At 48.4% G+C, this 13,132-nt stretch overlaps 1 protein-coding gene across 5 annotated transcripts; it reads right to left on the minus strand.

Annotated features, from left to right (window-relative positions):
• Nucleotides 1-58: 58 nt before the first annotated feature.
• On the minus strand, nt 59-12,656 carry znf574 (zinc finger protein 574). Of its 5 annotated transcripts, none has more exons than XM_057045868.1 (11): nt 12,529-12,656; nt 10,691-10,866; nt 7,737-8,880; nt 7,452-7,666; nt 6,971-7,150; nt 6,735-6,829; nt 5,139-5,233; nt 2,950-3,098; nt 2,413-2,700; nt 511-1,134; nt 59-428 (listed from the first exon to the last, which is right to left on the minus strand). In XM_057045868.1, exons 1-10 carry the CDS (start codon nt 12,539-12,541, stop codon nt 535-537), a joined length of 2,955 nt encoding a protein of 984 aa, XP_056901848.1. In that variant the 5' UTR covers nt 12,542-12,656; the 3' UTR covers nt 59-428; nt 511-534. The 5 variants fall into 5 exon arrangements, with proteins under 5 accessions (XP_056901848.1, XP_056901847.1, XP_056901846.1 ...); XM_057045867.1 differs by having other exon boundaries at nt 59-420; nt 489-1,134; XM_057045866.1 differs by having other exon boundaries at nt 59-1,134.
• Nucleotides 12,657-13,132: the final 476 nt, after the last annotated feature.

A 13,132-nucleotide genomic window follows, 5' to 3' on the forward strand; every position in this document is an offset into this window, starting at 1 on the left:
CTGACGTTTACGACCCGATTCTCAATCAGTCTGAAAGAACCGTCTGATCCAGTCGGAGTAGGTTGGTTTCACCTTTATTAGAGTTTAACACCGGCGACACGAGTGCGGAACAGAACTGTGGCGCCTGCAACACTGCTGGGCGCTAACGACTGATTAAAATAAGCAGCGGGGGGGGGGGGGGGGGGGGGGGGCACAGATCGTTAGCAGACACGTTAAACAACGACGAGCGGAGGAGCACCCAGCAGCAGCTGGGCCTCGCCGGACGCCGTCACGGCGCCGCTGCATCAGATCGGGCTCAGAAAAAGAGGAAAATGGTTTCACTTTTTATCCGGCGCAGGATTCGGCTGCTCCGGCGCCGCTGATGCTCGTCGCTCGCTCAACAAGGCGTCGAATCTAAACGCTACAGCGGCGTGTTTTTCCCTCCATTTCTGCTGAAATCAAAGGTCCAATCACAAGATTCCTTCGGTCCGATTCACCTTTAATCCTACCGAGCTTTACGTTCTAACCTACAGTGGCCACTTCCTGTCTGGCTCTTCATATGGTTTCCTCCACGATGAACTCGATGGCGTGCTGCGGCGACTGGCTGGTCTCCATCATGGTGATCTCGTTTCCATCCATGGTGATTGTGGGAACAGCGATGCTCTGCCCCCCCAGCACAGACGAGGGTAAGATGACCACCTGCGAGGCCCCCTCCATCCCGGCGAACTGATCCGACGGGATCATGACCGTCTCTGCGCCGCCTTCGGCCCCCTGCAGCACGTAGATCGTCTGGACCGAACCGGCGTCCACGCCCTCGGTGGCGGCCACGGACGTCAGCACCTTGGCCCCCTCCAGCATGTTCTGGACCTGGGCGGCCTCCACCACCTGCACGGCCTCCTCCACGCCCTCCAGGTTCAGCTCGCCGTGCAGCCGCAGGTGTTTGTCCAGGTTGGAGCGGGAGCGGAAGGCGGCGGGGCAGTGGCTGCAGGGGTACGGCTTCTCGCCGCTGTGCGTGCGCGCGTGCTCGGTCAGCCTGGCGGCCACGCTGAAGCTCTTCCCGCAGATCCAGCAGCAGAAGGGGCGCAGGCCGCTGTGGATGCGCTCGTGGTCCTGGAGGTGGGGCAGCTGGCGGAAGCGCTTGCCACAGGTGGAGCACTGGGGGGGGAGACAGGAAGCTGTGTCATGCTTCAATCAATCAATAATAATCAATAATAACAGGCACCGATTCTGTGGGGACCAGTTCACTTTTAGGTCCGAGATGCTGGAAAACCGGGGCAGAGGAGCTCAGCCTGGAATCTTAGCTATCACTAATGCAGGAGTCTCCCAGCTGTTCTGGGATGGAGGCTCCAGCTGTGCTGCAGCTTTGGTTCTGGTGCTGCCACCGATCCTCTAGTCCAGTCCACCAGGCACAGGAACCCCACCGCCCTGCTCTGACCTGGGCCTGATCTAACCCAGCTTGTTTCTACCACATCAAAGGCTCGTGAGTGTGTTTGGACCCGGCTGTGGTCCAGCTGTGGTCCAGCTGTGGTCCAGCTGCTGCCCCTCGTGCAGGCCGTCAATGCTCCTTTTCTGGACAACTGACAGCAGTTTCCCGCCTGATTGTAGACTCGGGAAAACTGCAACGTTTTCAGGTAATTAGCTAATTACAAGGTGACGTCACGAGTCCAGTATTGAGCTTTGAGCACAACATTCTAAATTTTAGGGACAGTTCAGGGGTTCCAGTCACTGCGAGCCATGACATCAACACTCAAAGAAATAAGTATGTGTGTAATTAGACTGTGAATTTCACTTTTTCCATGATCTAATTTATTGTGATGCACCTTAGCAGCAGCATTAGCAGCTTGCTAGCATTAGCTCAGCCGAGCCACACGCAGCATTAGCAGCTTGCTAGCATTAGCTCAGCCGAGCCACACCACGCTGAGCTGTATCTGATGTCCCCAGTAAGACATCCATCTCTGTGGCTAATGAAGATCTCCTGAGTTACCTCTGTGTACTGGTCCCCCCTCCAACACGCGGCCCTTTCATGTGAATGTTAAAACCCTACGACCACACGTGCGTCGAGGGCCAATCAGCCTTGAAGCTCAGCGCTCACATGGTTGAGCTACAACATAAAGCTGCGCCACAATCGCTAAATCAATTCTTACAATCCAGCAGCTCTGTAGTTGATGTCCTGCCTTGTCACCAGAGTAGCCGAAGAGAGAAAGAGTCCCAGAATAGTAACAGGAAGCGAGGGGGGCTGACAGGCCCTAACTCAGCCCTGCCATTAATCACAGGTGCACAGGGAGGGAGGAAACACCCGCAGGACACACTGCATAAATGGCCATGGTCCAGGAACAGCGTTGAGAGGGTGTGACCATGGGGGGTGGGATATTTGAAACGTGTGCACAAGCCTTTAAATGTTTGAGAAGGACCAGCAAAGCCCCGTGTCCTCACCTCGAAGGGCCTCTCATCAGTATGGATCCTCATGTGGACGCTGAAGGTGGAATTATAAGCAAACTCCTTGTGGCAAATCTGACAGCGGTAGCGGGGTCGGGTTTTGGAACTGCCGAGCGTTCCCTGGATGTGGGCCAGTACGTGCTGCTCCAGGGCGGCGTTGGAGGTAAATCTGCGGCGGCAGGGCCTCACTGGGCACTTGAGAGGCGTCTGGCCCGTGTGGGACATCCGGTGGAGGTCGAGGCCCTCCTGGGTCATGCAGCGGTGGCCACAGAGGTCACATTCAATCTGAGGAGAGGATAAAAAAAGAAGATAATGGAAGGAAGCAGAGACGAAGAGGGGCAATTACAGAGAGCGAGAAGGTCAGCGTTTCCACTGTCATGACAACAAGGTCACACGTTGGGATTCTGGACCTCTGTCACGTGGACACATTCCCCCCCGTCTGCTCTGCTGGCTCATAAAAGGAAAAAAAGGCCCCCAAAAAGGAAACTGTCATTTAAAATAAAATCTCCTTTGTGATGTAAATGACTGTCCCACCTGTCCAGTGGAGCGTCCCCGGCCCTGCCCACGTCCCCGTCCTGCGTTCTTGTCCTCCTCTGTGGTCGGGCATCGCTGCAGGTGGATTTCCAGCACCGACTGATTCACAAACTGGGATGAACAGTGAGGACACGTTGCTGGCTCCTTATCTGTAATGGAGCAGAGGCAGCTCTTAGGCTGATGGGGATCGCGCAGCAACGGTGCCACGGCTAAACTCAGCCTGCTGATCGGGCGCCACTGTGCTAAAAATGAAAGAGACAATTGTCCCGTGTCGAGAAGTGCATCGCGTTGAATATTTCGGGAGGAGGAAGAGAAAAATACATGTTGACACATTGTTGCTCAGCTCATCATATCGACTCTTCCCCCTAAACACGGCGCTTGTCTGGAGGGAACGTCTCTGAAACAGCCTGTAAACTGCCGCTAAATCTGGCTCTGAAGAACAAAGAGAGAGGAAGTGGAAAGATCCTCTCTTTCCACTTCCTGGCAGCTCAACGCAAACACTTCTTCAGTTGACCGTATATTTTGCTTAAAGTAGCCGAGTTTGGTTTCCATGAATCCAAACAGGCGTTTGAGATTTGACAGCAGGTCCGGTAACGTGAAACACGCGTCGCATCTGTTAAAATCCGAAAAACCCAAATAACTGAAGAGAAAAGCAATCAAGGACAATTTAGCTGCAGCCGTTATCTTAAACACGTGTGATTAGAACAACTAACACAATAGCAGCTAAAATAACAGCTCAACTAACACTTCATAGATAGAAAGAGTGGAATTATTTCAAAATGACTTTTCCTTTTAGTCTATTAAATGATTTCAGTAAGTCAATTCTAAAATGCTCCAGATTAGTCAGCCAGATCGCTCTTAACAGCCTAAATGATCTCGTCCCTCATTTGGGATTTGGCAAAGCGAAACACAGCAGGTGTCTCGCTGGGTTGCTCTTGAAATCCTGGCGGAGGAATCGCTGACGCGGATGGTTCGTCAGCAGGTCCACAGGTCACAGCGCCAACATCTTCCAATCTGCTAACCATCTGCATCGTCTACCCTAGTTGGGGGGAGTGTGCTCCGTTCCCCCGCTGGGACCTTCTAATTAAACCTTTAATAAGGACAATCTCTGCCTATGGCCCCGGTCCGATCAATGGATCAATCTCTCCAATCATCTCTCTCGGAGGAGCCATGTACCGCTGACCCTGACTGCGCGCTGACTCTTCAAGCTTAACTAATGAGGTTGACGTTCAAACGCCCCCAATTCATTTACCTCCACCTTCCTCCTCTCCTCCACACAGGAACCAAATCAATGGAAAGTCATTGGCTTAATGCATCAAAGGAACAAAGCACACACGGAGGTACGTTAAATAAAGGAGGTGGTAACCTGGGGGGGGGGCGTTTCTGTCCATCCACATGCCTTCTAACAAGGAGATCATGTGTGAATGGTTCCCGTACAAGCACGCACGTGCACCGGAGCCCTGGTCCCATCATCACATTTAGGCTAATAGGTTTAAGAGGATGCAAACAATTAAACAACGGTCCAAGTGATTATGCAAGATAAAACTGTTTTCATTTGCTCTTCTGTAGCACATTAACTGATGATGTTCCTGATGATGAACCCTCGAGCTGATGGCGCCTGCTGTACGCACCATCTGTTCCAATGGGAGTGTGGTGGGACGCCTCAACCACACAACGTGACGCGGGGCCAGAAACACACAGCAGACCGGCTCCAGCCTTTTGGCGGGGATGGTAGAAAGCTCAGCAATGCTTCCCACACCATTGATTTCCTGGGCTTGCAGCAATCCAGAAGAAGCATTTGTTTCTCTAATTATGGTTAACAACTTTGGGATGCTGTGCCTCTACGGCGGTGCTGGCGTGACACCTAGGGACTGAAGCCATCGCCATAGCAGGAGCCCCGTCTCGCTCCGCCCGGCTCCTTTGTAGCCATAAACACTCTGAGCACGTTGACACTGATGTTAAAGGTTAATCAGTCTTGACCTTTTGAGAGCTTGTTGACCTGTGCTGACATGATAGGAAGTCATTCTTTTCTTGTGTTGTGCGACACGGAGGATCACGGAGGAAGCGGCTGTGTCCATTTTGTTAGTCTGGAAGCTGTATTGTGGCCTTTCGAAGCCCCTCATGCCTTCAGGCTTTATACTGACTGGAAATTGAACACAGTTTAATTCAAGTGTTATTAAAATCCTCACCTTGGTGAGTGAGAGAGTGAAGATCCAGGTCTTTCCTGCGTTTGAAGGCCTCCCCACAGTCAGAACAATGGAACGGGTGGCTCGTGTGGAGCAGTCTGTCACACATGAACACAATCAGGCTTTAACTCTAACGCCAATAATGATGCGAGTGGCGAGCTGCCGCTGGCCGCATTAAAGAATAAACCATAATGGTTACAGTAGAAAGGTGTGAGTGCAGCCGCTCTAATAGAGGGGGGTGCATTTTATTTTTAGCTGCCATCCAATACGAGACTTGTAGGATTAGTAACGTGCGCGTGCTGAGCTGTGCTCCAGGAGAAAAAAAAGAGTATTAGCTGAATGGATAAAAGCTGGAGATAAAAGAAAAGGCGAAAACTAGGAGCAGTCAGAGTGCGCAAATGAAAGACTATATTTATCCGTTGCATAACGCTACCGTGGATATGGCCTCGGGGCAGGAGAGAAGCGCTAGGTTGTGTTCACCTAATGTGCAACAGGCCCTTTTTTTACAGCATAGTAAAAATAAAACAGCGGTTCTGTGGGCAGATTGGCAGAACCCGAACAAACACGCATGGTGTCAAAGTTCAGGAAACAAACCTCCAAATATGGAACGCGTGTGCGGTGATGTGTCGACCGAAGCACTCGGGTACACAAGTCACTTCAAGTGCAGGAGAATGTGAGCCGTACAAGGACCTCTAAGGCCCATAAAAAGACACCAGACTGTCTCTGTTCCCTGTTAAACAACAGTAATCAATATTTCAGGGACAGCTGACCCTCAGGCAGTGGGGAAATTAAGATTATAGTCAGGGTCACCTTTTCTTCAAATACACCTTCCTTCATGAGCAGAGCTCAGTACTAGTGCCGCACCAAGATACGGGCTGTTCTAACACAAAAGCATTACTATTACCATTGTTACTGTTCATTATTATTACTAATCTTATTATTATTACTAGCAGTAGTTATTTCAGTCTCCGGTGTGAAAATGTTGCCTTTGTGTACTCGATTACTTCTTTTACCACATGAATAACTGGTGGTGAATAACTTGTTTCACTGGGGGAACAAATGATGTTTGGTTTTTAGACCTGCAAGTTAATAATAAAAACATAATTGAGTCATGAATCGTTTCATTTAGACAGCAATATTAAACGTCTAAATGAACGCTGGTGCTTACATTTAAATCATTACAGTAATAATCATAAGCAATAATAATTACAGGCTGCAGAATACAGCCTATCCCCATTTCACCAGGTAAGAGGGGAGCGGACATTTCTCTCATCCATTTTTCTCCCTGGGTTATCGTTATGATCTTAATTTACTGGGTCTCTGCCTGTCAATCAAGCCTGGCTGAGGCTCAAGGGCGAGCGGACCTCAGTTAGCATGTCTGCTACACAGCTTAACGGTGCTGCTCAGTAGTCAGCAGCACAGGCGTGAACCCTTATCACACCCTCAGTTCTGTCTGGAATAAGAATTCTAATTATTTCGACAATAAAAGGTTGATTCCCAGAAGTGTTGAATATTCAGTGTACTCAATTCCACGTGCACCCATGTGTTTAGAATAACGACCAGTCGATCCAACTAAGCGGTTATTGACTAGTTGATTACTTGTGATGGTTGAGCTGATCCTCTGTGTTGAACCGTGAGGGGCAGTGAGGACACGGGAACAGATGAGCAGCACCCTCGCTGTCCATCGCGCACACCTGCATGGACAGACGCACGCAGTGAGGAACAATCGCACCGTCCTCGTTAGCACGTCCTGTTCTGATGAGGTTTTCTGAAGAGCTTTAGAAGCGGAGTTATTACAGCAGTTATTACAGAGTAATAATGAACGGGGACTTTACTGGTTTGCGTCCTCGCTTGCGTGGGGCAACCGCAGACGTATGAATGCGCTGGTGTCTCTTCAAGGTGGGGGCCTGGGAGAACTTTTTGTCACAAACACTGCAGCTGTAGGGCTTGTTGCCAGTGTGGCTCATGCTGTGGCGCAGCAGACTTTGGGAGTTTGTGAACGACTTTGCACACACCTTCGCGAGACAATTAACAAGCTCGTTAGTCATATTTAGAACATCTTTAAATGCCCTATAAGGGAACAAAATCAAGACATGATTATTCTTTAGTTTTCAAAACAATTTTCATTATGCGGAGGCACCAGACGAGTCTATCGGAGCTGGAGGTTAAAACTGTCTGCCTCAAATCTAATCCACTTTAAAAGCATTACATAATCTTGTCAAAGTCAGCCATCTGACATAAATGACATTTACATAAAAATATTATCCTTCAGATTGGGAAAAAGGAACAAAACGTTAAGGAAAGTTTGATCGTCACCTTGCATGTGAACAGCTTCTCTCCGGTGTGCCTGTAGACGTGAGTGCGGAGGAAGATGCGCCTGGTGAAGGTTTTGCCACAGTAGGGGCAAACGTGGGGCAGCGGTGTACGAGCCCAGTCCTGCAGCAGCTTGGCAGGTGGAGGGTGGTTGGTGTTGTCAGAGTCTGCTGCAGTGCTGCCCTCTGAGTCATCCCTAGGAGCAGAAGCCTTACTTCCTGAAAGACACAAAACACTGGATTAAAGGCAAGAACCAGAGACACAAGTGACTGAGTATCAAACATTTACCTTTGAGAGAACTGCTGCTAATCCTGAAGGAGGGTCTGCCCCTCTTCGGGATGGGTGAAAAGGCTTCGCTGGTGGAGGCAGATGGAGAAAGCAGCCGCTTTGAGCCTTGTGGGATCTCTTCTGGTTTACTGGGGGCACTTTCATCACCAGTCACATTTTCCTCTGCCAGCCCCAGCCCAGACACTACGCTGTGCTGGCGTCGGTGGTACAGGTACTGGGTGGTGTTCATGAAACTCTCCCCACAGTGGCAGCTGTGAAGCGGCTCCGGCAGGTCGTGTTTCTGCTTACGATGGATGGCAAACTCTGCTCCATCGCTGAAGCTCTCCCCACAGTGTGTGCAGAAGAAAGAGGATTTCTCCAGGAAATTGGTGGAGACTCTATAAATGGAAGGAGCGCTATCGTCCCGCTGCTCGATTAGGAAGCCTGAAGAAAACACTGAGGCATCTGGAGGGACCTCGGCCGCCTCGCCGAGCTGCTTGTGTTGCTTCCGGTGGTAGAGGAACAGGGTTGTGTTCAGAAAGCATTCGCCACACACGGTGCAGCGGTGCAGGGCTTCCTCAAAGCCATGCTGGGTCTTGCGGTGAGCCACTAATTCTGACACCAATCCGAAGCATGAGCCACAGTCCACACACAGGAGAACAGGCTCCGGCTTGGGTTTTTTGTTGGCTCCTCTTTTCCTCGGAGATGAATCCTCTGGATTAGCAGTTGAACTGGCCGCCTCTGAAAACTGTTCTAAGCTCTGAGCTACAGGGGTTTCTGCCTCTGGCTCCGTCTCTGCCAGACTCTTCTCCGCTGGTTCTGGCTGTGGCTCCTGTTTGGATTCATTGACAAGAATAGATTCATCCGAATGTAACACTGACTGGGAGCTCTGGATCAAGATGGTGTGCTGCTCAGGTTGGAGATCCCTGGCCTCTGAGGCTGGCTGCTGACATTTCTCTTCTCTGCGGTGTTGCTGCCACAGATGCAGGCTCTTGAAAAGCTCTTCACAGTCTCCACACTGGTAGAGGATTCTGGGCTGGTCTGATGGCAATGACGCACTGTCTTCAACCTGCTTGACCTCCGTAGTAGGTTCTGCGGCCGTCGGTTCGGCTTGGACTTGAATCTGTGGGATTCCTAAAGTCCTGGATATATTTATTATTTGCTGCTGTAAATCAAAAGACAGGGGAAAAAATGAATCAGTGATGAATACCTCCGCCTGTGCAAAGAGAATCAAAGGCTTCTGAGGGTTCACTTGGACGGTCCAGGAGATTTTTTCCTTCGATCTTTTTAAAGAGGCCAGAAACTAACCTCAAGGGTGTACATTCATCATGTATGCCACTATGATTTTTTAACAACCCAACAGAACATTCTCAAGGACCTTAAATCCAGAATGGCGCTAGTGGTGCATATGGACAGTAATTAGAAGTGTCCTGAATGTAGGGCTCTAACAGAACACGCTGATCCATGGTCTGGAAAAATTGCACCTGACGGTTCAGCACACGTGTAATTGCAATATCTAACCAGCATAATTGGAATCGCAGTTTAATGGCGGCTCTGAAACGTGAAGGATTTTCACAAGTCGAATGAGAACTGGAGCAAAAACCTCAGCGAGAGTCATCAGTTATGTTCCACTGCCACATATGGTCCGATATTAAATGTCTCCTAATGGGACAGTTACAGTTTTCCAGTGAATGTCTTTGTCAGTAGTGACATTTGTCATAATCCAGAGCTGAATGTGTGTCTGCGTGCTTCGCTACAGACCACTGGTAAAGAAACAGCACAGAGAAACATCCGTCCTGCTGTGACCATAAACACGTGCATCTTTATTAATATATGACGGCGCTCTCCTTCACTTTTGTTGACGGTTTTTGTGGGAACTGGCTGGAATATCTTTTGGAACACGGACATTATGGTTCGTCTTCCATTAACTCATCTTAAAAAAGGCGTCGTAATAGTTTTTAAAGACCTCTTTGTGCTCGTTCAAGGCTTTAACTGTGGCCGCGTTACGGCAATGCCACATAAAATGTAATAAAATTACAACCATGTAACTAATGAAGCGGCGGGACTCGCTATAAACACAACGCTGGCCAGAGCCGAGGCCAGAAGGTCATAAGCTACGCGGGGTTTATAGTGTTTCTCCTGCTGTTTCATCTGTGAGAAGGCCAATGAGCGATCCATCAGGAGAAAGTATGGCACTAACTGATGCATTCCTCATGCTCCTCATCCAGCTGGCGATTCAGGACCCAATTTGTCTGTCGTGGGTGTCAGTGCGCCTAATGGACACGTGTTGAAGACCTGAAAGAAGGGATCCTCCAGCAGCCGCGTCCTGCTGCTCAGTAATGTCTGAAGACCGTCGTGTGCTTTTGGACAACGATAAAAATGTCGCAACAACCACTGTTCCAACTATCATTTTATGTAATTCATGACAAACATTCCTTTCCACCTGCAGAGGGACTATAAATAATCCAGTTCTAACAATTGAGTCAATATTTGCTGAGTGTGATAGTGGAACTGAAATTGGCATTTGTATTTCTTATGTTCAAACAGTTTTATTTCCTGACACGGATCCTGCTTCTATGAAGATAAACTATTCTGTTCTGGGTACTTCCATGTCTGTTGTTTACCCATGGAAGGAAGGACTCTCCACAAATCAAGGTATGTCGACATTTAATGAAATGAAAATTAAACCAAAAATTTGGTTTAAGCCGTATTTGAGATTTTAATGCAACTGATAAAAGAGCCTGTATTAAGAGGACTGGATTTATGAATTGTATTGTAGAGACTTAAAATTGTGTGTTTCTTTTATGAGGGACTTTGATGTCCTCGGCAGTATAGTTACACTCTGATGAGAATCATCTGTCCATGAAGCTCCACTTTAATGTCCGTTTCTGTATTCAAGTTGGAGGTTGTTGTTTTTTAAGGGTCATTTCCAGCCGACACCTGTATAGAAGTAGCGGTAGGTGACCAATACTGACCTCTTCAGCATTTCCCTGTGTCTGCAGCACCGGCACGGTGATGGGTGTGGTTCCAGATGTGTCTGGCTGCTCCTCTTCTGCAGTGCAGGTCAACTGATGCTCCAGGACCTCCTCCAGAGTGTTGAACTCCCGGTAGCAGGGGAAGCACATGTAAACAGAGGAAGCCTCCATGGCTGCTAGGGGACCACAACACAAAAAATATCTTATTAAATGAAGCAACACTGATATAGACAGAGGTTAAGCAAGCAAAACAGTCTGCTAAGAATAAGAATATGTGTGTCCATATCTGAAGTTAGGTTGAGAACATTGCCCTCTCCTGATGGAAAGACATGACTGCATATATTATGGAGACACCAGCCTGGACAGCCGAGCCAAGTCTCTAACTCTGGTAATGCCAAGCTGACTCACCACAGCTGTGGCTCAGCTAATTGTTATTTTGGCCCTGCAGGTTGCTGTCCAGGTACAGATGTTGCCAAGTCATTCTGTCCGTCTGACATTTTATAAGCTGAGCCAAGATCCAGCCTCAATATCAATTAAATATGCTGTGTAACTGGAGCCACTGGGGGTGCAGTCAAGCTCCTGCTGCTCCTGTGATTAACACCAGAAGAGCCCCATTCACACATGTAGCTTTCACACCAGCGTTCCAGCTTTTCTCCTGTGTAAAGGAGTCACATCAGAATCTGCACCAAGCAACATCGGTCTGCGCATTTCTTGTTAAAATGGTTTTGCAAAAAATGAACATCATTGATAAAAGTCAGAAAACAGGTTCCTTTTGTTGGTAGAAAGCTTTTAAAATTCTACTCAGGACACTCATGTGGCTGTTGAAATGAAGTTTTCTCTTCTCTGTTTTTAGGATTGTTAAACGCTCAAAGAAACAGAAAACTCTATCTTAAAAATATAGTTGCAAGACAAAACCAATGAAGTTGATGCGTAGCTTGTTTTGGGGGTCCCTATTTTCAGGATACAGAACCCCCCCAGGGGGGCTGGGGTTCACTGCTCCCGGTAGCAGGTTGGCTGTTGAACCGTCCCAAACTCAACGTTTAAAACCAACAACAACCACGTGGCCCAGCAGTTTGCAGCGTCTTTAAACGCAGATTCTGGCAGCAGAGGACTAAAGCATCGGTGTTGGAAGCACTCAGGCCTGCAACACGTCGCCCAAAGAGGCCGCACAAACCGAGAGCAGCTTCGTCACCGTTGGCCGAATGACGGTGATGAAATGGCGGTACAACCCCCCAGCAATAACCGCCACAGCGGCTTCGTTTTTAGTGACAGGGTCAGACTCCAAACGAGTTGTGAAAAAGAACAACACTTTATTCCCCGAAGATCATTTTCAACGTTGTAAACGACAGAGGAAATCTTTGGAGTCCGTTTCGACCGTGCTGTTGCCCTTAACGATGAGTGGAGGCTAACACTTGCTAAAGCTGTTATCTCAACGCTATCACCGCTGCTAACATGCAGCCATAGCCATTTTTGTCGCAACATGGCGAGTGTGCCATGCTGCTAATCCTGTTGCTGATGGCTAACGGAGGAGACGAGATCGATTGTTAAACGTATCCCAATAAGCTGGCAATGAAGGCGACATTTCTGGCGACTAAACCCCCTTTGCCACTTGGACCAGTCGTGCTTACTTTGTGGTACAAGAAGAAGAAGAAGAAGAAAAGCCCCAAGAAGGAGGGCGGGATGTGCTTCTTCGGTGGTATAATGGCGGCGGTGGACTAAAAGTTACCATTAGCTGTCTCCCCCCTTTGAAATCCTCCATATATATTATTCCTGCCTATTACATTACCAAAATGGTCGCATTAAAATTAAATAAGTTAAAGTATTTCGGCAAAACTCACCGTCCTCTGACATTTCCGCTCGACGAAATAGGACAACTTCAGTTTTTTTTACCCCAACATGTTATAACGCTCCGTCTGATTGGCTGGTTCATTGAATCCACCGACCAATCCCGTTGCACCATACACCAGAAACAGGAAGTTTGTATTCCAAAAGGCGCCGATTTTTTACCCCGCTAACAATTCCACTGTCGCGTAGATATTACTCCTTGTAACAACTGTACTACTAATATTAGTTGTAATAATCTGGAGATGAACGGGAAAGTTAAATAAATTTTAACCTATCGATCAAACTAAAGCCAGGTAGCATTTAAAACGGAGCTGCCTGAAGGGTTGTGGAGCCATTAAGCTGGAACAGGTGGTTCATTTGAGACCAACAAAAGTTCACTTTATCTGCATCATGATCCTGAACCAAAAACATCCCAGATCATTGAGACACATTTGAGGAGGGCTGCAGCCTTCTACCAGAGCTGCAGGCATAAAGAGACACATCACACTCAGTGCCACCACAACATACAGTATATTGCTCTTTACTTCCTTAATTACTAGCCATTTAAAAGGTCTAAACACAACCTTTGTACTATTTCATGTGCTGTACTCCTTGTCT

The sequence above is a fragment of the Takifugu flavidus genome, chromosome 10 (genome assembly GCF_003711565.1).
Source record: "Takifugu flavidus isolate HTHZ2018 chromosome 10, ASM371156v2, whole genome shotgun sequence".
In the NCBI taxonomy this organism is placed as follows: Eukaryota; Metazoa; Chordata; class Actinopteri; order Tetraodontiformes; family Tetraodontidae; genus Takifugu; species Takifugu flavidus.

Bases quoted from the DNA above. Each gene is read 5' to 3' on its own strand.
- znf574 (XM_057045868.1), bottom strand. The intron at 7,667-7,736 runs GTAAATGTTTGA...TGTGTCTTTCAG, and splicing joins TAGCAGCAGTTCTCTCAAAG to GAAGTAAGGCTTCTGCTCCT. The intron at 3,099-5,138 runs GTGAGGATTTTA...GCTCCATTACAG, and splicing joins TCACTCTCTCACTCACCAAG to ATAAGGAGCCAGCAACGTGT.